The sequence below is a fragment of the Gnatocerus cornutus genome, chromosome 1 (genome assembly GCF_029298725.1).
Source record: "Gnatocerus cornutus isolate USDA-ARS CGAHR chromosome 1, icGnaCorn1.1, whole genome shotgun sequence".
Taxonomy (NCBI): Eukaryota; Metazoa; Arthropoda; class Insecta; order Coleoptera; family Tenebrionidae; genus Gnatocerus; species Gnatocerus cornutus.
Window position 1 is genome coordinate 32,728,720 of NC_142233.1, and position 25,082 is coordinate 32,753,801.

At 37.6% G+C, this 25,082-nt stretch overlaps 6 protein-coding genes across 7 annotated transcripts; 2 read left to right on the forward strand and 4 right to left on the reverse strand.

Moving 5' to 3' along the window:
- Window positions 1-1,796: 1,796 nt before the first annotated feature.
- Window positions 1,797-2,518, forward strand: Arl6 (ADP ribosylation factor-like 6). Its single transcript, XM_088039227.1, has 2 exons — window positions 1,797-2,063; window positions 2,113-2,518. The coding sequence occupies exons 1-2, from the start codon at window positions 1,886-1,888 to the stop codon at window positions 2,502-2,504; spliced, it is 570 nt and encodes a 189-aa protein (XP_087895353.1). The 5' UTR covers window positions 1,797-1,885; the 3' UTR covers window positions 2,505-2,518.
- A 163-nt stretch (window positions 2,519-2,681) lies between these two features.
- On the forward strand, window positions 2,682-6,314 carry LOC148181829 (uncharacterized). Of its 2 annotated transcripts, none has more exons than XM_088045787.1 (7): window positions 2,682-2,887; window positions 3,042-3,331; window positions 3,387-3,590; window positions 4,508-5,172; window positions 5,224-5,513; window positions 5,563-5,808; window positions 6,061-6,314. In XM_088045787.1, exons 1-7 carry the CDS (start codon window positions 2,819-2,821, stop codon window positions 6,115-6,117), a joined length of 1,821 nt encoding a protein of 606 aa, XP_087901913.1. In that variant the 5' UTR covers window positions 2,682-2,818; the 3' UTR covers window positions 6,118-6,314. The 2 variants fall into 2 exon arrangements, with proteins under 2 accessions (XP_087901913.1, XP_087901908.1); XM_088045782.1 differs by having other exon boundaries at window positions 2,684-2,887; window positions 5,224-5,516.
- Window positions 6,315-8,339: 2,025 nt separating this feature from the next.
- LOC148181830 (vanin-like protein 1) lies at window positions 8,340-10,269 on the reverse strand. Its single transcript, XM_088038840.1, has 6 exons — window positions 10,121-10,269; window positions 9,953-10,066; window positions 9,472-9,907; window positions 9,213-9,424; window positions 8,960-9,165; window positions 8,340-8,912 (listed from the first exon to the last, which is right to left on the reverse strand). The coding sequence occupies exons 1-6, from the start codon at window positions 10,169-10,171 to the stop codon at window positions 8,453-8,455; spliced, it is 1,479 nt and encodes a 492-aa protein (XP_087894966.1). The 5' UTR covers window positions 10,172-10,269; the 3' UTR covers window positions 8,340-8,452.
- A 3,891-nt stretch (window positions 10,270-14,160) lies between these two features.
- On the reverse strand, window positions 14,161-16,010 carry LOC148181831 (vanin-like protein 1). Its single transcript, XM_088048081.1, has 6 exons — window positions 15,873-16,010; window positions 15,716-15,829; window positions 15,235-15,670; window positions 14,976-15,187; window positions 14,723-14,928; window positions 14,161-14,675 (listed from the first exon to the last, which is right to left on the reverse strand). Exons 1-6 carry the CDS (start codon window positions 15,921-15,923, stop codon window positions 14,213-14,215), a joined length of 1,482 nt encoding a protein of 493 aa, XP_087904207.1. The 5' UTR covers window positions 15,924-16,010; the 3' UTR covers window positions 14,161-14,212.
- A 421-nt stretch (window positions 16,011-16,431) lies between these two features.
- On the reverse strand, window positions 16,432-18,333 carry LOC148181832 (vanin-like protein 1). Its single transcript, XM_088048090.1, has 4 exons — window positions 18,107-18,333; window positions 17,420-18,005; window positions 16,950-17,373; window positions 16,432-16,905 (listed from the first exon to the last, which is right to left on the reverse strand). The coding sequence occupies exons 1-4, from the start codon at window positions 18,161-18,163 to the stop codon at window positions 16,503-16,505; spliced, it is 1,470 nt and encodes a 489-aa protein (XP_087904216.1). The 5' UTR covers window positions 18,164-18,333; the 3' UTR covers window positions 16,432-16,502.
- A 1,489-nt stretch (window positions 18,334-19,822) lies between these two features.
- Window positions 19,823-24,020, reverse strand: LOC148181833 (DC-STAMP domain-containing protein 2-like). Its single transcript, XM_088050499.1, has 18 exons — window positions 23,608-24,020; window positions 23,175-23,485; window positions 22,865-23,128; window positions 22,602-22,815; window positions 22,407-22,560; window positions 21,558-22,363; window positions 21,225-21,515; window positions 21,151-21,186; window positions 21,018-21,078; window positions 20,909-20,987; window positions 20,830-20,846; window positions 20,648-20,704; window positions 20,551-20,587; window positions 20,455-20,509; window positions 20,341-20,394; window positions 20,035-20,173; window positions 19,919-19,994; window positions 19,823-19,860 (listed from the first exon to the last, which is right to left on the reverse strand). The coding sequence occupies exons 1-18, from the start codon at window positions 24,018-24,020 to the stop codon at window positions 19,823-19,825; spliced, it is 3,102 nt and encodes a 1,033-aa protein (XP_087906625.1).
- Window positions 24,021-25,082: the final 1,062 nt, after the last annotated feature.

Consider the following 25,082-nt stretch of genomic DNA (forward strand, 5'->3'; position numbering starts at 1 on the left):
CGGAAAATTTTATATTTTTAAGAAATTTTTTTGACTTGTTTTTCTAACTTTTAAAAAATTGACCTACCGAAGTAAAATTTGGTTCATTTATAGATTTTGAGCTGTTCTTTCGTTTGATGTAGAACTCAACCAGATTTGACGAAGTTTTCGTGCAGAAAAAAACTCTTGAAAATGATTTCAACATTTTATTCTTAAAATTTATTTATGTCAATATCTCGTTTATTTATAGAGTGAATCTGATGCAACTTTGCTTATTTTACGCAGGATTTTACACCGATTTCAAATCTCTTCTAAAAAATTTTCAAGAACAAGCATTAACCGAATTAGAAGCAATTGAAAATTCAACAAATGACATTTTTTGATTGAAATCAAACTTGATAAATTACGATAAACATGAATTCAGAATCTCGACCGGCATTGAAAGAGAAATTAAGAAAATGTGCAATACCACACACTTCGGCTTAAAACCTGAAAACGGAAGCTCGGAAACAGCCGTGAATGAATGGGAAAATCTATAAATCGAGCCTAAAGTAATTCATGCATAGAAAATGATTACATTCCGCGTCGAAATAATTATCTTTAAATAAATTAAATCGCAAGTTTCGGACTGAATGAATTGAATTTCCCGTCTAATTGAATGATTTTCTTGTAAAATAGAGCGTCTGGCGACTATTCGTTTCAGGAAGTATCCGAATAAAAAATAAATAAAGCTCGCCCCTTTCGTTTTTTATTATAAATTTGTTTCTCCGTTTCGCTCCGGTTGGCACTACGTAATTAAATCGCACAATAAGTTAGTGTTCGCCTCGAGTCGGATGTAAATTTCCCGAAGGCCTAGGTGTGCGTTTGTACGATGTCTTCCACACGTGTTGAAGAGGTGATTTTTCACCTGTCATCCCCAGGTCCAGGAGCGCCTCTTCAACACAACTCGTAAGGATGTTGAGAACTCTGCCGCAAAAACCATTACCAGGCATTCACAAAGACCCTCTGTATGTGCACACGTCCCGAAATAAGAAAACCACGATCATTCCGTTATTAAAAAACGACACAAAAAATAAAAACCGAAACATTCTGCATCTCAGGCACGTATTCGCAATTCGCCCCGAACGCCCGCAATAAAGGAATAATTTTCAGGACACCAAGAAACTGATTAATTTGGGGGCGGAAACTGATTTAATATCGGACTGAGGAGCAAGCCGAATGATACGTAATTTTATGAATTATTCCGAGTGACTTTTCTTTTGAGTCAAAGCGGGTTCGAAACGGCGGCGGCGGCACATGTTGTGCAGCTGTTGCCGCCGCCAGCTGAGACACCAATCTGCGCACACAAAATATATTAAAAACACATTACGGTGGAATAATTACCGGACGGCGATCGATGCCCACCCTGGGCCGGCCCTGCACTTAACATTCTAGCGATGTCTTTTATGGGGGACCATTATTAACATTCATACCGAAATTAGTCGAAAAACAGATTCTCAAATTTTTAAAACGCGTTACTAAGTACACATTCTGTCATTTAGTCAACTTTGTCAGTTTTTGCTGAAGCAATGGTAAGTCTTGAGTTCTCCACAGCGTCTCAAACTCGACATTTCTAGCAATGCTGGAACACGAAGACGTTCTTCCAAATGGCGCTAATTTTGATTCTCATCGTGGCAATTCCCTTTTGCATAGCCTTAATAGTCATCTACATTATGTATGGAATCTATTGGAACAAGTCTGAGGAATGCCAAAAGTTGTGTAGAGCCCTAAGCACCCAAATACCGCCCTATCATTATGTCCATTACCCCAAATAAACTTTTTTTCCGTACCACTCGTACCTTTCCTATCGATTCCCTTTCCCTATGGTAACCCGAAGTTACCACGATACAAACACCACTCATGCGTCATGGGTCTCTTCAGTAAGTTCGTGTATTTCCTGGGGGTGAGAAAGAAAGAAGTCAACGTTTTGGTGGTGGGTCTCAACAACAGCGGCAAATCCACCGTCGTCAACCACTTCAAAAATGAAGAAGAACGCGTGTCGGAAATCGTGCCAACGGTGGGCTTCAGCGTCGAGAGGTTCCAGAGTGAGTTCCTTCCACCCCCTTTTGAATGTACCCCCATGATTTCTTGCAGATCAAAACCTGGCATTCACAGCGTTTGATATGTCCGGACACGGGCGGTACCGCGATCTCTGGGAGCACTACTACAAAGACTGCCATGGGGTGATTTTCGTCGTGGACAGCAGCGACAGGTTGCGTCTGGTCGTCGTGAAAGAAGAACTCGATTTGTTACTCCAACACCCGGATATCTGCAACCGGAAGATCCCAATACTGTTCTTTGCCAACAAAATGGACTGTAAAGACGCCCTCAGCAGCGTGAAGATCGCTGCAGGGCTGGGGATGGACAAAATCATGGACAAGCCGTGGCACATCGCCGCCAGCAACGCGCTCACCGGCGAGGGGCTGCAGGAGGGCGTCGAGTGGTTGACGCAGCAAATTAGAGATGTTATCTTAAATAAGAACTAAGCGTTGATTTTATATTAAGTCCAAAATAAAATAATTTCTTAAAAAAATGAAAATTTTAGTGAGTGTTCAATGTAGGCAACCAGTAATACACACAGGTATGCTGGCTGTCATTCATTTGACGTTTTCTCTCCTAACCTAACCTTTCAAACCTTGTGACAAAGAGAATTCCACTAGACATCGTTTTCGATCGCCATCTTCGTCTGTCTGATGCGTGGCTTGGCGACCTTCACGTCTCCGTACGTCGTTGCTCTGTTTTCGACCATTGAATCTTGCCAATCCGGCTGCCACCAAGATTTTTCTTAAACCCGAATAAAATGGAAGAAACCGTTGTGGTGGCACCTGCAGCTCCTGAGGAACCCGTCAGCGCCGAAGACATATCACAGGTAACCTCTCTTTTGCCCAATTAACACGTCCACTCTCCATGAAAAGAGAAAGATTTTAACGAAAAAATTAACAAACCAGGTCATAAGTTCATAAACGAAGTAGAGCAAAACCTCTCGAGCTAATTCTCGGTTCAGTCTAAGTATGATTTTGCAGGAAAAAACACGAGTTGATGCTGATGAGAGCCACAAGTCCCCCAATGAATCTGAATATGACAGTGCAGCGAGTTATAGTGACGATGAGCGGGATAAAGCGAGGTCCAGGAATTCCGGAGACAGGACAGATTCGGAAAGTGAAGGAAGTGTGGGGATAGAACGGGAGTCTGGAGACGGACAGGAGAGTCTGCCTTCAAGGAAAGTTGATGATGATGAGGACAAGAAGAATCCACAGTATATCCCCAAAAGGGGCACCTTCTACGAGCACGACGACAGGACCGTCGAGGACGAGTGAGTTCATAATTGGGATCTGGTCCTTCATTTTACGCTTGTTTTTTATTGGTAGCGCCAACTCCAACACGGCAGAAGTCAAAGAAGATAAAGACCAAAAGAAAAAAGTGTGGCAAGATAAGAAGGAAAGGTGGAGTCATGACAGGTTCAATGACTCAGAGCAGGCCCCCAAATCTAGAGCCGAACTTGTCGCCATCTATGGCTACGACATCAGGAACGAGGACGGGCCCCCCAGGGCCCGGAGGCGCAGGAGATACGGGTAAAATTCCAAATAGGGATTTTGACTTTAGGACAGTAATTTGTTTCCGTACAATTGGTATCACCGCTTGATGTCAATTCTGACATTAAATTGGTTGTGTATTTCGGTACCTCAGAAGCATAAGATTTTATATCCATAAATTACAGTTTTGAGAAAATTAACAAAACAGGTGAAAAATCACCGTGGTGTTTTTAATCTCTTTTCAAATATGCAATTTAAGAACGAATTGAGAGTTATTGATGACAATAAATGTAAATGGTCGTAACTTTTGATCCAAAAATAATTTTTTGGACATATTTTTACACTTGCTTCCTTATGCTTCTAAGAATAATTAGATTATATGGAATTGAGTTCCACTTAGTAATAGAAACTGTCAAAAAAATTAACAATGTTTTTACTAAAAAGGTAATACGTTATTAGAAATAATGGCTAACAAAGATATATTAAAATTAACCCAAATTAAGCAACTTCTATGGATTAAGTAACCTTAAAAAAACTCAAATTTCGTTCTTGTGACACCAAAAATGTCAAAATTAAAGCGCATTCAAGTTTTTTTGTAAATTTTTTTAGCTACTTGAAATAAAAATTTTAAAAGTTTTTGTTAATCGGCACTCTAAATAAGAGAATCAAAAGTCGCAATCTCCATAAATTTCGTTAAAAATCACATAAAAAATAAAGATATTACAAGATTTAAAAAAAATTTGGTTACAGTGGCATTAAAAATGAAGAACTTACAGGTCGTTAAAGTAACTATGGTCACATTTTTTTTTGGTCAAAAAACAAAAATTTTTATTTGCTTTTCGAAAAATTAAAATTTCTAAAAATTCTCTTGGAGTGACGAAAACTTTAAAATTATATGTATAGTTGGCCGTGCACCCTTAACGTCAAATTTCTTGTGACATTTTGTCAATTTCCAGACGCGGCCCCAACAAGTACACGCGCAACTGGGAGGACGAGGACGCCTACAGCAAGCCGCCGCCGCCTCCTCGTGTGAAAAAGCCGCTGAAGAAGCCCATACGCGGCGAAGACTTTCCGCCTCTGAACAACTCCAACAGGAACAGAGAGAATCCAAGAGATGATTCGAGTTTGTCAGAGTACGCTGATACCGTTCCGCCGGAAACTAACGGTAATTCGAGAAATGTGTCAAATGAGCCTCCTGCGCCTCCTCAGGAGTTCAACAGGAACCAACAACGTGTGGGATCTGGTCGTGTGGTGAAGCCTAAGCGAGAGATTAAGGATTCTGATTACAGAGGCTTTACCACGAAGACGCGTCAAGTTAGGAACATGAAGACGGACCAGAAGATCGTCCCGAAGAGTCAGAAGAGGGATGATGTGATCCAGACGCAGAATTTCACGAATAAGAATAGTATTCAGGAGTTGGAGAAGGATTTGTCGAAGTTGAACGTCCAGGATGGGTCGTCGAAGGGGAAACATGGGGGGCAAAGACAGGGGAGTGTGCCCCCACGACTGCAGTCGGAGCAGAAAGGGTCGAAGAGGTACAGTTCTATTCGGCAGAGGTCTCTTCCTGAGTCAGCGACGCCTCCATTTTCCCAGCCGCCACACTCGAATTATTATTCAAACGGTGAGTTATTAAACATCACCGACCATGAACTCATCAACTTTGAATTTCCAGAATTCAATCAGAATCAAGTTATTCATCAAAACGCACAAATTCATCCGTCCACGACTCAAGTCCCGCAGATCGCGCCTCCTCCTCTCCCTCCCATTCAGCAAGTACCAGTCACGGCGGCCCCCATCCTTCAAGCTCCGCAGTTTGCGCCTCCCTTTCCGCAAGCTCCTCCCTTTTTACCGGCGGCTCCTCCTCCTTTCATTCCTCAGCAGACTCCACAAATCATTAATTATGTACCGAGTCAGCCGCAGTTCCCGCAAGGGTATCAGGGCTACCAACAGCAGTTTAATCAAGTGGTGAGTTGTGCTAGGGGTTTTGTGGTTGGTAACACTGTTTTTGTAGACTCCACCAGAGCTGTATCAGCCTCCGAGTGGTATAACTTACTACTCTACCGACCAACAAATCCCGCAAAGGGCTGCGCCTTTAAAGCGCCCTAAAGCCGCAATTCCTATTGTGGCGCCTCCACCCATCGACTTGAAAGGTAAGGTGAGGGATGACGACGTTTCGTCGTACGAAGGTGACATTTCGGCGGCTAGCGACGGGCAAACAGGTGACAGTAGCAGCAGCGCTCAGGAATCAAATATACAGGTGCAACAATGATGTTTATAATTTATTGTGTAATTCTTCCCAGACGGTATAGTTGGCTTTTTATAATCGTAAGCTTATGGATATCAAATATTTATAAAACTTTATTATTTAATCGTTAGGAACGATGGATTTTTTAAACATTAAATTATTTATGAATGTAGATTAGGGATATTTTTGTTATCGAAAGTGGTATCTTTGAAATTTATCATGGTTGGTAATCTAACTGTTGAAATAATTATTCTTTTTTTGCAGGATTGTGGTAAGACCTGGAATTTACTTTCTCTAAATCTAACTCATTTTAAACATTAATTTCGGCATTTGGAAAGTTTTTTTTTTGTTTTTTTTCTTGTATTTTGATGAACAGGAAGCGTATGCATCACGTGCAAGATTTAGAGTAGAAACATGATTATGAAGTTACTATTTCTTTAACAAACAAATATGTTCTTTTTAATGTTTAAAGTTTTTGTAATACATAAAACATGTATTAATTATACATCAGACCTGGATATTTCTTTTTTAACACTTTCCTGCCCAATCATCTCAAATCGTTCAAAACTGTTTTTTAGGCCGCCGTTCTTTTTTAAGGTTTTTGGAGACGTAGATGGCCTTTAAAAAGGGAAAGTAGTTTGTTTTATTGTTTAACGGTTGGTATCAAGAGTCAGGAGTTTGCCGATGTACAGTAGAACTTCGATTATCCGGAAAGTAAGAAGCAAAAAATTGTTTTGATAACAAATTTAAAGCTTGGTGAAGCTTATGAAGCCTATTTAAACCTGTGAACCCGAAATTAAGATAAAAAAAAACACTTTGCCTGTGTTCCTAACTGCAAAAATACTTCAGAACATATTAATATTTTTGTAAATTGAATGCTCACTAACTTATTATACGTAAAAATTATCAGAATTAACCTTAATTGATCTTAGTTCTCATATTTTTTCAAAATTAACAATATGCATATGATGGGAGATTACATTTGGGGTCAATACGAGAAAATCCATACAAGCATAAGAAAATCACTAAAAATATTCATTTTTGAACCTGATTTTTTATTATTTTACATTTATATGCTATTACTAATAATCATTATACTTTAATTAAAAAGACTCCGATGTTCAGCAACAAAATTTAATGTATTTTATAATAAAATTATGAAAAATCAATTATTTTTTTTTTAAATTTGAAAAATTGCTCTTGTTTCTACAAAAGCAAACGTTGATCCAAAAAAAATTTGTTCTCTTTATTAGTGATGCAGAAGAAACCAAAATTTGACATTTAGAAGCCAAAAACAAAAATCGTGTTGACCGGTGTTATAATAAAAGTTACATAAATACAAATATTATATGTCAAGTTGTATTAAATATTTTGTAATTGTTTGATCGCAATAACAGGAAACTTTTTGGCACGTATTTTTTAAATCGGTAATCCGGATAATCGCGCATCCGGATAATAGAGGTCGATAATCGGATAATCAAGGTTCTACTGTATTTTAAAAGAGGTTTACATTGGTTTATTTTCAACATGGTTGCTAGACGAGCAACTTTGAAGAGTAAAAATCACTAATATCCATTCACAAAACCACGACCTGCTGTATATCTACGACCTGGTGCATTCGTGTAGTTCCACTGTTTCTCCGCATATGCTTTGGAAAGCGCTGCTGCTCGGGCAGTTTTGGAAACATTTTACCATATTGGGTTTATTACCAACATTGTTTTTGACATTTCAAATTTTAAGTTTGAATATTGAAATTATTACACGTTGTTTGTTGCTTTTTCAAGTTTTCATTGTGTGCTTTGTTTACGATCGTTACTTTGTTCTACGTTTGTGTTTTTTGTAGCTTTCAAAAGTCAAAAATCTTACTAACCCCAAAATTCAATTTGTCAACAATGTTAAAAGCGCCCGAGCAGCAGCGCCCTCCTCGGCAAAAAAATGCGTTTTCTCGGAAACATTCTTGATACGGGGAAATGAGATTTTGCACAGGTCGTAGATATACAGCAGGTCGTGCACAAAACATAAAAGTTACTATGGTTGGCGATAAAAAATAACCCTAAACGGAACAGTTGGTGAGATTGGTAACCAAATGGTTATTTGACAATTATAATGCCAAAATTTCAAAATAAAATCTTTAATTTTGACTCACTCTGCAAGAAAGCGTAAGAAATAGATAATTCCTTCATTGGGAAGTTTCAACAAGACACTAAGAAGTTCTCTAAGGTAAACTAAAATTAGACAAACTGAACTGACATTGACAACAAACTTCAAAGTATAGTGCCATGAAAAGATGATTGAAAAGTACACTCTGATTTTACAGAAATCAAAGGTAACTTGATTTTTATGTTTTGTGAATGGATATTAGATCAGAATTGTTTTGGTTTTTTTAAATTTTGTTGGCCTAAAAAATAGTGTGGATCACACGTCGAAAATGCTTTTGGAAGTTGAATTTTGTGATTTAAATAACTATTTATATATTCATATTTTAATACCGTAATAATAAAAAAAATAATGATAATTAAGTAGATTTCAAGGAGTACAAAAAAGAATTTACGTAACTTTTAAAGAATGAATCTTCTCAAACATTTGCACTTACACTAACAATACTTTTTTTTTCGAACATATAAAATTCTATTGCTACTTTCAAAACAGTGTATATTTAAAAGAATTTGAAAACTTCGGCGAAGATGGCAAGTCCGATACAAAGAACAGCTGATTGTGTAGAAACGGCGGAATTTCCTCCATTCCCATCATCACCATTCGGATCTTCAGGTGTTTCAACGGGAACATCCGTTCGTCCGAAAAGCCCAAAAGCCAGCACATTTTGTGGTGGTCTCACCGAAGACAACTGTACAAAAGTAGAATTAGTACCATTTTTAGTATTACAAAAACTAGTTTGCGTCATCGGCAGAAGATAATAGTTCAGAGTGATGGGAGAGTAAAATGCCGTTTTGTCGTTGGGCACATTTCCTTTAACAGTTATCTTGGTGAATTTCGAAGTTGTGTTAAATCTGTTTCCACAAGTGCTAACGTCTTGAGTTTCACAAGCTACTAAGCTGCAGATGCGGATGTGGGCGTCGGTATCTCCGTATTTCACCATGTTATCGAAAGCCATGAATCTGCAACGAAATTGAAGTGAAAATAAACGTGGAAAGGCAGTTTTTACTTGTAAACTTCAGAGGGATTCACCAAAGATGTGTTCAGAAGAACGTCGAACTCGCAACAGAAATTTCTGTCACAGATTTGCTTGACTGTGTGACTCTGGCTGAGATCTAAGTCTTGGAATTGGTAATTTTCGGCGCTGAAGCTTTTGGTCGTCTTGTAATTTGTGACGTTTAATCTGTCTTGTTCACCGGGCAATCCAAACGGTGTCTAGAACACTCATTGTTAGTTGGAAGATTAAAAAACAGAGGACGTACTATAGTTGGGCAAACTGTCGTATCTATTTTTGTGGTTACGACTTGTTGCATTACGCTCTTGGAACTGGGCGTGTCATCAATGTAAGCTTCCCCGATTTTGCCGTCTGAGAAGTGGATGGCACTCCCTCCATGTCCTTCCTCCGGTTTACCATAGCTTGCCGCCAGCAAGTTCACTCCATTGGCTTTGGCGTACCCGTTTTGGACACTCAGAGCTGAAAGATCTCACCTGAAGAACCAAAATTCTCAAAGTCGTACTTACAGTGATAAAAAGGAGTTTTGGATTCCCAAGCCGTAGGATAGACAACATTGGCCACACTTGGATTTTCGAGGACGGCCCTGGAAGGGTTTCTAAATACAATGTCGTTACCTGTGAAGACACCAAAAGTGACCCCAAAATTTGTATTAAAAGTCAGCGTTTGATCGGAAGACCCCGTTGTCAACCAAGACTCATTGTCAAGATTGATCTTCCGGTACTTCAAAATAATATCACCGTTTCGATCAAAAACCAAATTGGTGTTGTAGTACTCGTCTTGGTCCTTCTCCAACAAATTCACCACGAGGTAGAGCTGACGCTCAAGAGCAAGCGCGCTCAGTTTCCTAATAACATGACTACTGTTGTTGATTTCGATGGCGTAACCTGAGTTTGTAGTTATACTTGTAAGACCATACTCTGGGAAGACGAGGATATCAACTCCCTAAAATAACACTCATTTTCTTTGTCTTCAAATTTCGGTACTCACGTTAGTTTTGGCGCGGTCAGCGTAAGCTTCGTACTCTTCCAAATTCTTCTTGATGGTTTCGTCGGGGGTTTCTAAGATCTGGGGGCGGTACTCAACGACAGCCGCTTTATAGGCCTAGAAAATGGGGTGAGTCTACTCGTTACACGAATAAATGTACAAACGTCTTACCTCAACTGAAGGATTGATAAAAAGCACCGCAATGAGAAGTAGACGCCACATCGTCGAGTCTTTTATATGTAGGCCGCAACAGTTATTTTGCTCGTCACAAAATACGTGTCAGGTGTTGCCTCTTTTAAGAGAATTCTGATAAAATGCGATAAAGCGGTATAGATAAGTCATCTAATTCTACTTTAATTGAGTTTAATTTAATTGAGTCATCATTGATAAAAATTAGTGTGATATGATTGTTGTTAAATTTAAAACATTTACTCGAAATTACATAAGTTGTACTACAAAGAATTGTTATTTGTTGCATAACAGTTTATTTACGACTAAATTTTGAACGATCCAAACCTCTACAAGAGTGAAACATATGAATCCAAAATATACAACGAAAAAACCAATAACAATAACAATTAAATTTTGCAAGCTTCCTCTTTGTTTAAGCGGACCATCTGTCCTCTCCATGACCCCAAAAAAGAGCACATTCTTCGCCAAGTTAGTAGTAGCCAAGTAAACAATAGAATTTTCCTCATTTTTCTCATTACAGAACTCAGTTTCCGTCAATGGTCTAAGATAATAATTAAGAGTCACTGGAAAAGAAAATGCCGTACTCAAGACTCTTTTAATAGTTATTTTGTTAAATTTCGTAGTCGGATTAAATCTGTTTCCACAACTGTCATCGTCTTCAGTTTTGCATGCCAGTAAACTGCAGATGCGTACAGGAGCGTCGGTGTTTCCAAACTTGACGGTGTCGTCGAAAACCACAAACCTGTAACGAATTGAAGTTAATTTAATTATATATTCTTTCTAAGTATTTACTTGTAAATTTCGGACAAATTTGGGGAATCTGGATGGGGATGAATCTCGAAATCGCAGCAGAAACCTGAGAAGACGTGTAATTCCGACTGAGATCAATTCGTTGAAAGGTGTATTTCGCAGCAGTAAAATGTTTTTGAGCCTTGCAGAGACCAATATTGAATACGTCTACTTTAAAGGGGGAGCGATGAGTTGTCTGGAATTGTCAACTTTATACAAAGAATTCTAGGATATTAAAAGACACTGACAAAAATTTTATTTCCACCAGTAAAAAAATGTCAGGAATCATCAATTGAAATCCAGTAACATTTTATTTACTCCTACTTAACGAGATTAAGTATAAAAAAATTCTGAAATGCATTGTTAATTTGCAAAGTTTTCTCCAAAGAAGCGGCTAATTTCAATGATTCTGTGCGTTCTGTGTTGAACTGTTCGGTGCGTTCTGTCTTGGTTCTGTGTTGAAATGTCCGTAGAACTGATGTCGAACAGGCAAGATGGTTCGTTCATTTGAACCAGAACAGAATGTTCATGAATTTATTTCATTTTATTTATACTTTAAGTTACTTATTACGTCGATATGTCTGGTATGTTAACTTTCACTAATATCCAGAAAATTCAATTCATAAAACAAAATTAAAAATTCAAATCTTCAGGTAATAAATCTGACCAAATTCACAAAAATACAGACCTCTCGGTTACTTCGAAAGGGTAAATCCACTTACAGAGATAAGAAACGTAGCTACCTGCATTATTTCGCTCCTGTTTTCATACAAGGTGTTTATAAATGTTTCTAGCATCAAGCGTGGCTTCGGCATTCCTGTCGTACACTATTTTGCCGCTTTGTTTTCATTGTGAATATAACTATTTTGAAAATTATTTATACTGTTACTTACTTCAATGACGTTTTAGTTACGGTTTTGTGTCCAAGTTTTTCATTTTCTGATTGTAAACCACAACTAGAACAGTTTATTTCTCAAAACTTTGTAACTTTTTACTTTGCTTCATGTTTGAGGTTAACAGCAAATGTCAGTTGACAAATCGAAACCCACATTTGTAAGAAGCGGCACATTTCTTTGACATTTCATAGCCACCCTTGATGCTAGAAACATTTATAAACACGTTGTACAATGGCTCGTATGATTAAAGTCGAAGTAAATGCTAATGCTTCAAGCATTCGCTGAAAGTGTAGGTAATACTACACCCGCGAAGAATATGCTTGACGATGAAGTATGTACTACCGGAACTTACTTTTCGTCTAGCATCTACATACGCATTGCTTCAGTATTTACTTTTTGATGAAGTAGGAGTATTTACTACACTTGCGGCCGATAAATGAAGCATTGTCTGAAGTTGGTAAGCAAGCAACTTCGAGGCAAATGCTACAACATTTTCTGTGTATATAATAATATGCTAAAAAGAATATATGACGTTCAGAATGTATTGGTCTCAACAAATGGAATCGAAATTTCAAATGTAATTTTTTTCTCAACTGTTTAGTTTTTACAAAAAAGCGTTTTAAATATAATTTTGGTACAGCGTTCATTGCATTGGACATTCTTTGCGTCTTGAATTAACAGACAGCTTAAAAAATCCAAAATTAGTAATCATCTTTAGTTTTTTACACTGTCGGTTCTGCGAGATATTTATAACAAGTTTTTCAATTCAAATTCCAATTATATTTTTCGGTTTTGTTAAAAATATTATTGGGATTTTTTGTTCCATTTATGGGGCAGAAGCTGCATATACATATACATTTTACATAATCTCTAACACTCTGTACATATACTGCATACTACTTTACACACCCTGCATAAGCAAATTTGATTGTATTTCTTGTTAAAAAAGAATATATAGTTCCTTTTTTTACTTTTTAAATGCGAAACGAAGAAAGGTTAAGAAAAATAAGAGAAAAAGAAGTGTGTTTATTTTCACCAAAGGTGAATTTATTGATCTAAAGTTGGATCCTAATTGTACGTTTACCGGAGAATTAGGTAGTTTTCTTGAAGTTCTTGTTTAATGAATAAAACACTGTAAATTTAACTAACGATGTATATTAAAAAATGTAAATAGGAAATTATTAGAGTTATTACAAGAATTGATGATTATAATACGGAGGTTAAAGTCGAACTTGTTCTCTTACACTATTCATTTTTACCCTTTATTTTCGATAATGCAGGTATATACCCCCTAACACATTCCAATATTCCGTTAATTCGTATTTAATGCTCAAGCTCGTGAAACGTGAAATAACGATATTTTATTCTAATACATTTTTATTGCTAATTTTAAAAAGTATATACTTTGTGTAGAAGTAGATGCTTGGTCCTTGTAGCATCTTGCTTCAGTCGAAGTATGTGCTTGTAGCAGATTCTACGGAACAAGTTTATACTTCGATTCGCCAAGTCTATACTACATACTTGAAGCATTAGCATTTACTTTGACTTTATTCATACGAGCCAATGATTCTGTAAATTTCAATGCAGGAAATAAATAGATTCATCTACATTAATCGCCATCTTTATTAAAATTAATCCACATTTATATGTGTTATTTACCATTTTAACATTATGATTATTATGACTCATGTGTCAGGTAAAAGGTTTGGTTAAAAAAAATTAAATGCGTTTTTCTCAAATAAAAATAATAAAATAATAAGTAATTTTAAAATTTCCCCGGCGACCAGTTAAAAAAACATTCTGCCATTACGTACTATAGAAACTAGAAGTTTGCGGATTTTATACATACATTTTCCATTAATTAAAAAAAAAATTACGCCCGTAAAATTTTTGCCAACTAGAACCAGAAAATTCACGGGCTTAAAACGCAGAGAAACTCAAATCCTGATATTTTAACTCATCTTTGGTGCAACACGAATTTATTGTTCCAACCGCTGGGTTTCTTAAATTTTTAGGAAATGTGCAGATCAAGCGACTGTTTCCATAAAGTTTATGATCCCCTCAGTACCAAATCCTCGGTAATCCCTTTTGGCAGCTGTCAATCAAAGGTGTTGTTAAAGTTGCATACTTTTCAAACACGAAATTTTCGGGCAGGCTCGTAGCCCCTTAATTTTTGTTTCGTCTCAAAAAATTTAACTTTGGACGTAAAATCAATAAACTCCAGATTCTTTATCAATCAGCGGGCAAACAAAAAAAGTCGGCAATGAATAAACGCTTCTGTTTTATTATCAGCTTAGAAAAGCAATCTTGGGGAAAACCTGTCGAAAAGAAACATTTTTAAAAAGCGACTATTTTATTTCTTCGAAGTACAAAATTGCTATAAAACTTACAATTTCAAAATTTCAACTAAAACTACAAGAAGTGTGCAAACCAAAGCTGCTTGTACTGAAACGGCGGAATTGCCGCCATCACCACCATCGCCATTGTCATCACGTTCTTCCGGTTGTTCAACCGGAGCATCCGTTCGTCCGAAAAGCCCAAAAGCCAGCACATTTTGTGGTGCTTTCATCGAAGACAACTGTACAAAAGTAGAATTAGTCCCGTTTTTAGTATTACAAAAACTAGTTTCCGTCATCGGCAGAAGATAGTAGTTCAGAGTGATGGGAGAGTAAAACGCCGTTTCGTCGTTGGGCACATTTCCTTTAACAGTTATCTTGGTGAATTTCGAAGTTGTGTTAAATCTGTTTCCACAAGTGCTAACGTCTTGAGTTTCACAAGCTACTAAGCTGCAGATGCGGATGTGGGCGTCGGTCTCTCCGTATTTCACCATGTTATCGAAAGCCATGAATCTGCAACGAAATTGAAGTGAAAATAAACGTGGAAAGGCAGTTTTTACTTGTAAACTTCAGAGGGATTCACCAAAGATGTGTTCAGAAGAACGTCGAACTCGCAACAGAAATTTCTGTCGCAGAGCTGCTTGACTGTGTGACTCTGGCTGAGATCTAAGTCTTGAAATTGGTAACTTTCGGCGCTGAAGCTTTTGGTCGTCTTGTAATTTGTGACGTTTAATCTGTCTTGTTCACCGGGTAATCCAAATGCTGTCTAAAACACTCATTGTTAGTTGGAAGAATAAAAGACAGAGGACGTACTATAGTTGGGCAAACTGTCGTATCTTTTTTTGTGGCTACGACTTGTTGCATTACGCTCTTGGAACTGGGCGTGTCATCAATGTAAGCTTCCCCGACTTTGCCGTCTGAGAAGTGGATGGCACTCCCTCCATATCCTTCCTCCGGTTTACCATAGCTTGCCGCCAGTAAGTTCACTCCATTGGCTTTGGCGTACCCGTTTTGGACACTCAGAGCTGAAAGATCTCACCTGAAGAACCAAAATTCACAAAGTGGTACTTACAGTGGTAGAAAGGAGGTCTGGACTCCCAGGCCGTTGGATAGACAACATTGGCTACGCTTGGATTCTCGAGGACGGTCCTGGAAGGGTTCCTAAACACGATATCGTTACCTGTGAAGACACCAAAAGTGGTACCAAAGTTTGTATTAAAAGTCAGCTTTTGATCTGAAGACCCCGCTTTCAACCAAGACTCATTGTCAAGATTGATCTTCCGGTACTTCAAAATGATAGCACCGTTTCGATCAAAAACCAAATTGGTGTTGTAGTACTCATCTTGGTCCTTCTCCAGTAGGTTTACCACGAGGTAAAGATCACGTTCTTTTGCAATCGCGCTTAGTTTCCTAATAACATGACTACTGTTGTTGATTTCGATGGCGTAACCTGAGTTTGTAGTTATACTTGTAAGACCATACTCTGGGAAGACGAGGATATCAACTCCCTAAAATAACACTCATTTTCTTTGTTTTCAAATTTCGATACTCACGTTAGTTTTGGCGCGGTCAGCGTAACTTTGGTACTCTTCTAAATTCTTCAAAATAGTCGCATTCGCAGAATCTAAGATTTGGGGACGATACTCAACCACAGCCGCTTTGTAGGCCTAAAATTACTGGTACTAAAAACTCTTGGATTTGCTTTCATACCTGAACGGAATTAGTGGCGAAAAGCAGTGAGATCAAGAATAAACGCCACATCTTGCAACTAACGCGGTCGGCAGAATGTGAGCCGGAAACTGTTTGGTAATAATTATGCAAACATAGATTAGATTGCTCACTACGCAAATATGTATCAAAAGGGTGTAGGCCCAACTGTTAATTTAGTGAAGAGATAACAAGCTAACGTTTTTAATATGGAATTTTTACGGAGATAAATTTATTGACATATTCTTAATAATTTAATTAAACATGTTTTATCAGTGATCCACTCACTTTTAATTCGAGCAGATTGTACATTTTTGGTAGTTTGGGCAAATCCCACCCAAACTTACTAAGTAAGGAAGTAAAAAGCGAACGCGCGTCTGTTCAAACAAGATAAGATTACCCAAAAAAAACGATACTTTGAAGGTCGGCACCTATTTTTCGACAAACGAGCCAAATATGAAATGATGAGAAAAACTAAGTTGATTTCGCAAAACTCATTTGAAGTCACAACTACAAACACTTCAAGATAAGATTATAACACCTTCGGGAACAAATTCCAATAAACTAGAGAGAAATTTATTAAAAAATCAATTATACGTACTTAACTGTTACAATTTATTGTCAATTTTGTGACTATAGCGCGATTAACTTAGCTAGAACTGCCAGGAAGAAGAACCCGAAGGCTTGGATGGACGCCGCGGACGAAGTCTTTCCAATGAGACCAAAAGCGATGACGTTGTCTTGGGACCGTATTGTGGTCAACTGCACATAAGTTGAGTTTGTTGCATTCTTCGTGTTACAGAAGCTTGTGTCGCGGATTGGCAGCAAATACGTGTCTAAAGTTGAAGGGACGTAGAAGGTCTCGTCTTCAACCTTCACGTCTCCTTTAACTGTAATCTTCGTGAACTTTGTGCTAATACTGTCTCGTTTGTTTCCACAACTATCAATAGAACTGTCTTCACAAGCCAGAAGACTGCAGATACGGACGTTGTGCTTGGTGTCGTCGAGGGTGATCGAACCTTGGAAGGCTACAACTCTAAAAAATTGTTAGAAAATACTCTTCACTGTCCACTGTCTTACTTGTAGAAGTCCGAGCTTGACACACTGGTGGTATTCAGAACTATATCAAAGTGGCAACAAAAGTCATCGTAGCAGATGTCGTATTTTGATTCCTTTTGGGTTAGATCTACATCCTTTCCTTTGAAATCGCTCGATTTGAAGGCTCTCAGAACGGGGTAGTTGGTGACGTTGTTTTTCCCCAAAGGCCCGGGAAGACCTTGCGGTGCTATCGAACTACACACCGTTCTGTCTTCACGTTTCAAAATTTTTGGAATATCTTGCACAAGGCGCTTGCTGCTGGGCGAGTCGCTGAGGTAGAGCTCCGCGGATTTTCCAGAAGAGAGATAAATCCCGCTGCCACCGATAGAAGCAGCAGGTTTTCCGTAGTCAGCAGCTAGAAGGTTAACACCGTACGCCAGAGAGTACCCGTGTTGGACACTGAGAGCTAGAAACGCGAGTTGGTTTCAAGTAATATTTTGAAGGAGACTCACCAGAGAAGAACGGAAGAGAGTTGCGCCACGCCGTGGGGTAAATGATGTCAATGACTTCAGTATTGTCGAGTACCCTTCTTGATGGATTGTCATAAAGAATGTCGTCACTGGTGAACAACCCAAACGTGACGGAAAAGTCGCTTGTGAACGTCAACGCTTGGTTTGGTTCTCCAGCAGTGATCTTCTTGTCGTTTTTGGAGTTGAGATTGATTTTGCGGTACTTGTGAACAATATTACCATTTGTATCGAAAACCAAGTTGGTGTTAAAGTACTTGGTCGATTTGCTCGAGTCTTGAAGTTTCTCAATCAAGTTTACTACAATGAAAATAGACTTCTCAATCGCGATCGCTTTCAACTCTTTGATTATTTGTTCGTTTTCGTTGATCTCTATAGCGAAGTCTTCAGGATTGTCAACGATTGTCGTCAAACCGTACTCAGGGAAAACCACGAGAGTGGCTTCTTGGTTCGATGCCGCTTCAGCATGACTTCTGAATTCGTTCAAATTCTTGAGCATCATGTCTGTATGATCCTCGGTGGTGTTGGGGTTGGCTACGGGGTAGTATTCAACCACCGCAACTTTGTACGCCTGGAAGTATCCTTATCAGTGAGGACGTGGACGATCGAATCGAAGTCCAAAGCAACACCCAGTTTGGTGACGAGACGTAATAAACAGGAAAAGAGACTCACCTGTGCTGTTGCATGGTACAAGACCAAGAGAAGCGCTGATAAGAACAGTTTTGCCATTTTACGCGTTTGAATTGGACTGGTGCAGAAGTGCGACTGATTTGAAAGAGGTAGATTTATAAAAGGAACGCGTTTTTTAGATAAGGCGATAAGAGAAGTAATAAAGTAATCGTTACCTACTCTATTTGAACGTGTTACTGGAATTTCATGACGATGATTAAGACCGAGGGTTTAATACTGAAACCTTAAAGTCAATATACGGAAATTAAAAATGGCGCTGTAATAACTTGTTCTTTATTTAAACAGTTTTATCCAATGTAAACAATGGTAATATTAGTCATTTGCGCCTAAAATAACGCATCGCGATGTGAATGCTTGGTGAAATTTTGCGGGAAATTGATAATAAAATGACGTTATAAAAGGTTTTAGCATGATTCATTATTTTCGTAACGGTTTCTGAAATGTGGTTGGAAACATATACAATAATGACGTCACTGGTCAAACGTTCAAAGTAACTTTATATAAGTTTAGAGAAGACAGCAACCTCATACATTACTCTAGTCAACAGATTTTGGGCGAAAATCAGTTTTATAAGTACACATCTTCACTTTTCTTTCAGTTTTGGGTGATGACAACTTGCAAAATCAAGGCTCTTTATAATGCATCATTAAAAAGGTAATTAAATCAGCTGTTTAACAATTTCGTCGGTAGAGTTAGTTTTTGCCAAGATATTTGAGAAAAATTGATGAAAATTTAGAAAAACAAAACGGTGGTTATAAACTTTTTGACACTATTTTGCATAGAACTTCGAAATTGGTACTTTGATTTTTTATTATTATACGTCATTATAAAGGTTGAGATCTCTGCTTTCTAAAGCGGTGTTAAACACGTTATTATCTCTTGTCATTTAGAAGTTACATAACAAAGGGTTATGGAGCAATTAAAAAAATCGTTTTATCTACTTTCGAAGATTTTGTAAAAAATTTAGTTCGAATGTCTCTAAAATTGTACTTTTTCGATAAACGTCGTCTTTTAAAATCATTTCACTGGTCAGACTGGAAAATAACAGATAAAACTTATGCAGCAACTGTTAAATAGTTGGTGATCGAGTATTTTATAATTTAAATAAATTTGAAGACGTTTTCCTATTAATGTAAATAAATTTCTTCGTCCCAGATAAAGTTTTCGTAAAACTGATGATATCTTTATCGGTTACTGCCATCAGATTGTCCGGAAAAAAAGTTTTAAGTAAAGATGCAAAAATAAATTCTCAGTGATTTCCACATTTTCACTTTATGATAGCATTTATGATAACAGATTGGCGAGTATGTGTCTTTAATAGATACTCTTTGTATTTCCCAGAAAATTCTGAACTATTTTTTCAAAAATTTCCACTTTCTATTTTTTTTTGATCCATAAACAAACTAAGAACTCTGCATCGTCAAGAAGTTTTCTAAAATATATGATTTAGGGCTGCGTTAACATTAAAGTCATTTTAAAGCATAGTATGTGCTTAAAAATTATGATTTTGTAACAAGGGCATCGATTTTTTAATAATTAAATTGACAGAAATAAAAATTAAGTTTAATTTTTTTTTAAACTTTTTAACGTTTTTGGTCTTCTAAACGATAACAGATAGAAATGCGTTTCTCAGCGCGTCAGTCTTTTCAATATTGCATAAAAATTAAAAATCGATGTACCTACAGGTCTAATAATTCTTTAGATACCTACATACAAAATTCCATTATAAAAAATCACTAAAAAAACGTTTCTTTTGGAGAATAAGATTATTTTTTAAAATATCATGAGAAATACTTACTCTAGCGATAAGTTTGGTAGGTCTTTGGAAAGCATTATAAACTGACTTTCCAGAAAACTTTCGAGCGATTCCCTAAGTTTGCAAGTTTTCAAGAAAGATTGAAGGAAAATACATTTTTGTTGAAACTTGATAATATCTTTTTAATTTTTAGGAATATGTATCTCTTAATCCGGACCTGATTGAACAAATCGGACTTCAGATTCGGAATCAGGAGAAATTCCACATATTTCACTTTTTCATAACTTTTTTTTCTAAAATTGATTGATTAGTTTGATAATTTTGAGTTTGAGTAATAAAAATGCCAATTTAGCCCAATTTCGTTTATTTTTTGCCTTAAGACACGACCGGAATGAGTAATTAAAGTACGAGCGTTTGGTGTGATTTATAAACGTGTTACATACTATACTTTTTCTAAGGCCTCAAATTGCTGTTCAAATAAATATTGAATCTAAAATATGAATTATCAACTTCACTAAAATTTCAAAAATTTTATAATTGAAGATGTTTTCTTGCAACTCGTGATTAAAATGACGTCACTTTTAGTGAACGCGATGTGTTTAAAATGTCACTTAGCATCACTAAGTTTACTTAAAATTTCATTTTAAATACAAAAATGAAAAAAAATTACGAAGGGTTTTACATTTTTTGTCATAATTATAGACATTCTTAAAGAGTATTTGTTATAGAATATTCTATAAAGTCTAGAAGATCATTAGAAATGAGACAAAATCTTTAATTTGTTGTTGAAAAAAAAACGCGGTGAAGAGATTCCTTTGCACATTCTGGAGAATTCGTAGAATGTTTTATAAAATATCGCAGAAAATCAGAAGTTCTAAAAAAATGCAGAGTTTTCTGTAGTTTTTCTGTAGATTTTGTTATAAATTTTCCATTATTTTGTCGTATTAACAAATGGGGCTGTCAACACTTCTCAGATAAATATTGAATCCTTTTGGATCATTTTTACACGATGATTATTTAAAAGTCACTTGTATAATGTGTAAGTGACGTCATTAAGGTGTAACTGTGTATTCTTGATATCAATACATCGCAATCGTTGTGAAATATCTGTATCTCGTTTACTCAGGTAAAATTAACGACTCTTGTTTGAACACAGATTTTGCAACATTCTGCGAAAACAATTTTCATAACAATTAAACTGTAAGTATTTATTTTAGTATCCAACTAAACACAATAGAAATAGTTTATTGAAAATTACAAACGAAACTACAAGATCATCCTTATTGACATAGTAATCCTAATCCGTCTGTGCATAAAATCCGATATCAGCTCTCCGCTGTTTACTTCTCTGAATCATTTTTCTCTCGTTCACTTTTATCTTCCCTTTGATCAAACACGAAATCACGAAAACCAGCGTAGGACCGCTTAATCAAACTGGGCTGCGACTCTAAATCTCTAAAACTCGACTTCTTGTATTCCAGCTCGTGGATTTCTGTCGGTTTCTCATATTGATATGAATGCTGACTGTCATCACTGCTATGCCCCGAATCGTCGGTTAATAAGAGTTGGCCTTCTTCGCCGGAGGACTTCTTTGGAGGCTTCTTCGGTGGCCGGTCATCGTCGTCGTCAGACCCTCTGCAGACTTTATTAAATGTTAAAGTAATAATGTTACTTTACCTCTCTTCGCTAAAGTCGGATAAGTCGCCGTAGTCAATAGGCGACAAGCAGATCGTGCAGAGATTCTCCAAGTCATCAAAGCACCTCTGGCAGTACATCCCCGGACACCCAGGAGTCGCACATTTGATGGGTTTCACCGGATCCGACTCTCTGAAGACTTCGCCACAGAGGAGACACGCTTGTTGTTTATCAGAGCCCAAGCACATTCGGCACAAGAAGCATTTGAATTTCGCCCTCAAGAACTCTTTGAAGGTTATTCTCGTTATGTCCTTCTGTCCCAACACGTTCCTCCTCAGTTGTCTTCTTCTTGCGAACTTTAAGAACGTCAGTCGCGACCTCATTATGTGGTTGTACAACCAAACCGATCTTTGCTTAGCTCGCACTGGGTGGTAATAACACATTATCCAGTGTCTTAGTCTGAGACCGTGGGGTTCGAACAACGCCAGGAACCAACAAAGAATCAGAAGAGTACCAATTTGGATGTACCTGTCGTAATCTGGAGGAATGGGGTTGGGTAAACACGGAACGGTGTCAATCTCGAGCTCTGTTCCAAGAGGTCTGAAGGCTTTGATGATGCTCTTGAGGAGGTCAGCGAGGAGACCTTCGCCTTGGATATGGACCGAGGGCATGTTGGGGGTTGTAACCTTCGATTGAAACCGCGCGTGGTACCTAATAAGATTCAGAACCCAGAAGAGACAGTAGTCGACCAACATGTAGGTGCAGAGTTTCAAAGTCGCGGCTCCAAGAACCATCGCGCTTTTGGAGAGTTTGCGCTTCTCGGTTTTCACCAACCGGCATGAGCTCATCTAAAGAAGCCATAAAACCTCCAGTTATCAATTAAGTAGTTACCGTGACGTAGAGCGTGCGCTCTCTGTGGTTCAGCGGAAGAATCGTCTCCCTGTTAACTTTCGCCCTCTGCAGATCGATTTCTCTAAAGTCGCGCGTGATGTACTTATTATCGAATCGCTCGCTCGTCAGAAACTTGAACCGGTAATGCAGAACCCTGCAAGACATCTTGAGGACTTAACACGGACTCTTACTCACTTCACGATGAGAAACACGAAGAAGAAGCTCGTCATAAAGCTGACGAAATCAAAGAACATCGCCAACGCCTGCGTGCGCTCCTTAATCTCCCCGACAATCCCTTCAGCGACTTGCGAATAGGATTTGGAGGAGTTGGTTCGAAACTGGAACGAATGCGAGAATTTGATTCGGACGTAGAACATGGTGCGGACGTGGCGGATGAAACTCTTCACCTCTAAACAAGGGAATGTTATTAAAGAGTTAAGGGCGACCGCTGCACTAACTCCTAACGACCACTCCAATGACGGAGTTACTAATAAAGTCGACCAACATGCAAACGTAATCGAAGAGTTTCACGATGTAGCAGACGGATTTGACTAAGTACGCGATGGAGCAGAGCCAGCTGAACCACGGGCCGAGTTTGGCGTTGCAGTCTTGGATGGCGTTGTCGAAGACGCGGGAGCAGCGCTGGAACGGAGTCCCCAGCTCCTTGTTGCAGATGTTGAGGATTTTTCCCAAGAACTGGAAGGCCGCTTTGATCACCTTCACTAAAAGAACGAAGTGAGACTTTCAAAGAATCAAACCAGAAGCTACCAATCGCCATGATGATCCTTTTGATTTTGATGAGGATCTCTTTGATCTTCTTGATGATCTCCTTCACTGTTTTGACCACGGACTTGATGGCATCTTTGATGGCGTAAAACGGCTTTTTGATCACTTCGATGATCTGTCGGACGGCCGATTTGAGCTGTTCTTGTCCGCACGCCATGGACTCGCTCAAAATTCCCATGTTGTTCAGCGTGTTCTTCGCCGGACCGGTGATGGCCAAGATGAACGCGTAGGCTAGAAGAGCTTGGCGCCCTCTCTTGGAGAAGAACTGGGGTAAGGTGAGGAACACCACGCATCTGAAATTATTAAACTTGTACGGCCAATGAAATGAATATTCTCTCTAATAATAGCGCTCTTAAGAGCCCCTTTCATTGTCCTCCCTTAATTGCTTTCTTAATTAGTTATTTTTTTATCTCACCTAATATATTGACTAAACGCCAACCCCAGCATCAGCACGCTTCCGAAGAGTGAGCACATCATCGTCGCTGTTGACAATTTGAAGTTCAACTGTACAACGAAGAACATGAAAAAGATGTACGTAAGGCAGAAACCTCCGATGAAGCCGAGGATGCTCTTCACGATGTAATTTTCAAAGGATCCTTCGGTTTTTAGTCTGTAGACGAAACGGTGGAGGAAGGTTTTTTCAGGGAGGGAACAGCATTTTTTCAGGCGGTTGTAACAGTCGATGCGGCAGTGGCGGCATCGCTGGATGAGACTGCGTCGAGGGATCTCGTGGTGGAGGAGTTTGATGGCGTCTTGTTTCTCTTTTAGTAGGTTTTTGCGGAGGGTGGTGAGAGTGAGGGATTTGCAAAATGTGCGGAAATGCGACATTTTGACAGTGGCAGGCCGGAAATGTCATGGTTTTGACGTATTTTGTACCTTATAAGAGAATCGTGCTAAATAAATCGATTCATAAAGTGACAAGTTTTCTTTATTATTTTATAGCTGTTTGACTCATTTCGTTAAAACTATTGAGTAATACTCACATAGAAGTACCTACATATTTTATAAATAATAAAAATTGTAAATGGGAGCAATAATATTATATTGTTTTTTTTTTAATTTTTTGTTGTTATGACAAGTCCAAGGTTCTAATCCAACAAACTTTTAAAAACTTCGTAAAAATTGAGTATTTTTTTAAGCAGATTTTTATAAACGTTTTCGCGTTTTTGTCTGGTCTTTGGACTGCATATTTCGATTTCTTTAGTTCTTTAGATTAAATACATTCTTTAAATTCTTCAATTTTATACTTTTTCAAAATTTTTTATATTCCTTTTTTCCTTTTCAGTTATTTTTCTCAATGTTCTTTGGATTCCATAGATTTTTTCTTCGTTCTATTTTTTTGATTCTTTGAATTTTCTGGACTTCTTATTTGTCTTAGTTTCTCTAATTTGTCGAACTGTCTGAGTTTTTTTGAATTTTTTAAACTGTTTTTTTAGATTTATTGAAATGTCAGAATTTTCCATATTTTTTGACGTTTTTCGCTATTTTAATTTTTTTTTTCGTTTTCAAATATTTTAAGTTTTTTGAATTACTTGTTCGGATTTCTAATTTTTTGGATTAGTTGCATTTTTTTTTATTCTAATTCTTTTAATTTGATTTTTTGTCGTATAAAATTGTTCTTTATTCTTTTAATTTTACGGTTTTTAGAATTCCTCAGATTCGTGTGATTTTTTTTTTAGTTATTTGTTTAATTTCTGTTTCGAACATTTCGTTTTTTTATGATGCACTGAATTCTTCAAATTTTTTGATTTTTTCTTTGTACATTTCGAAATTTTCATTGTGACAACTTGAGTTTTAATTTTTTTAACTTAACATTTTCCCAAAAACAATAGATTTTGCGGAATTTTAGTTCTTTAGGCTTACAATGGCCATTTTAATCTTCAAAAAAAA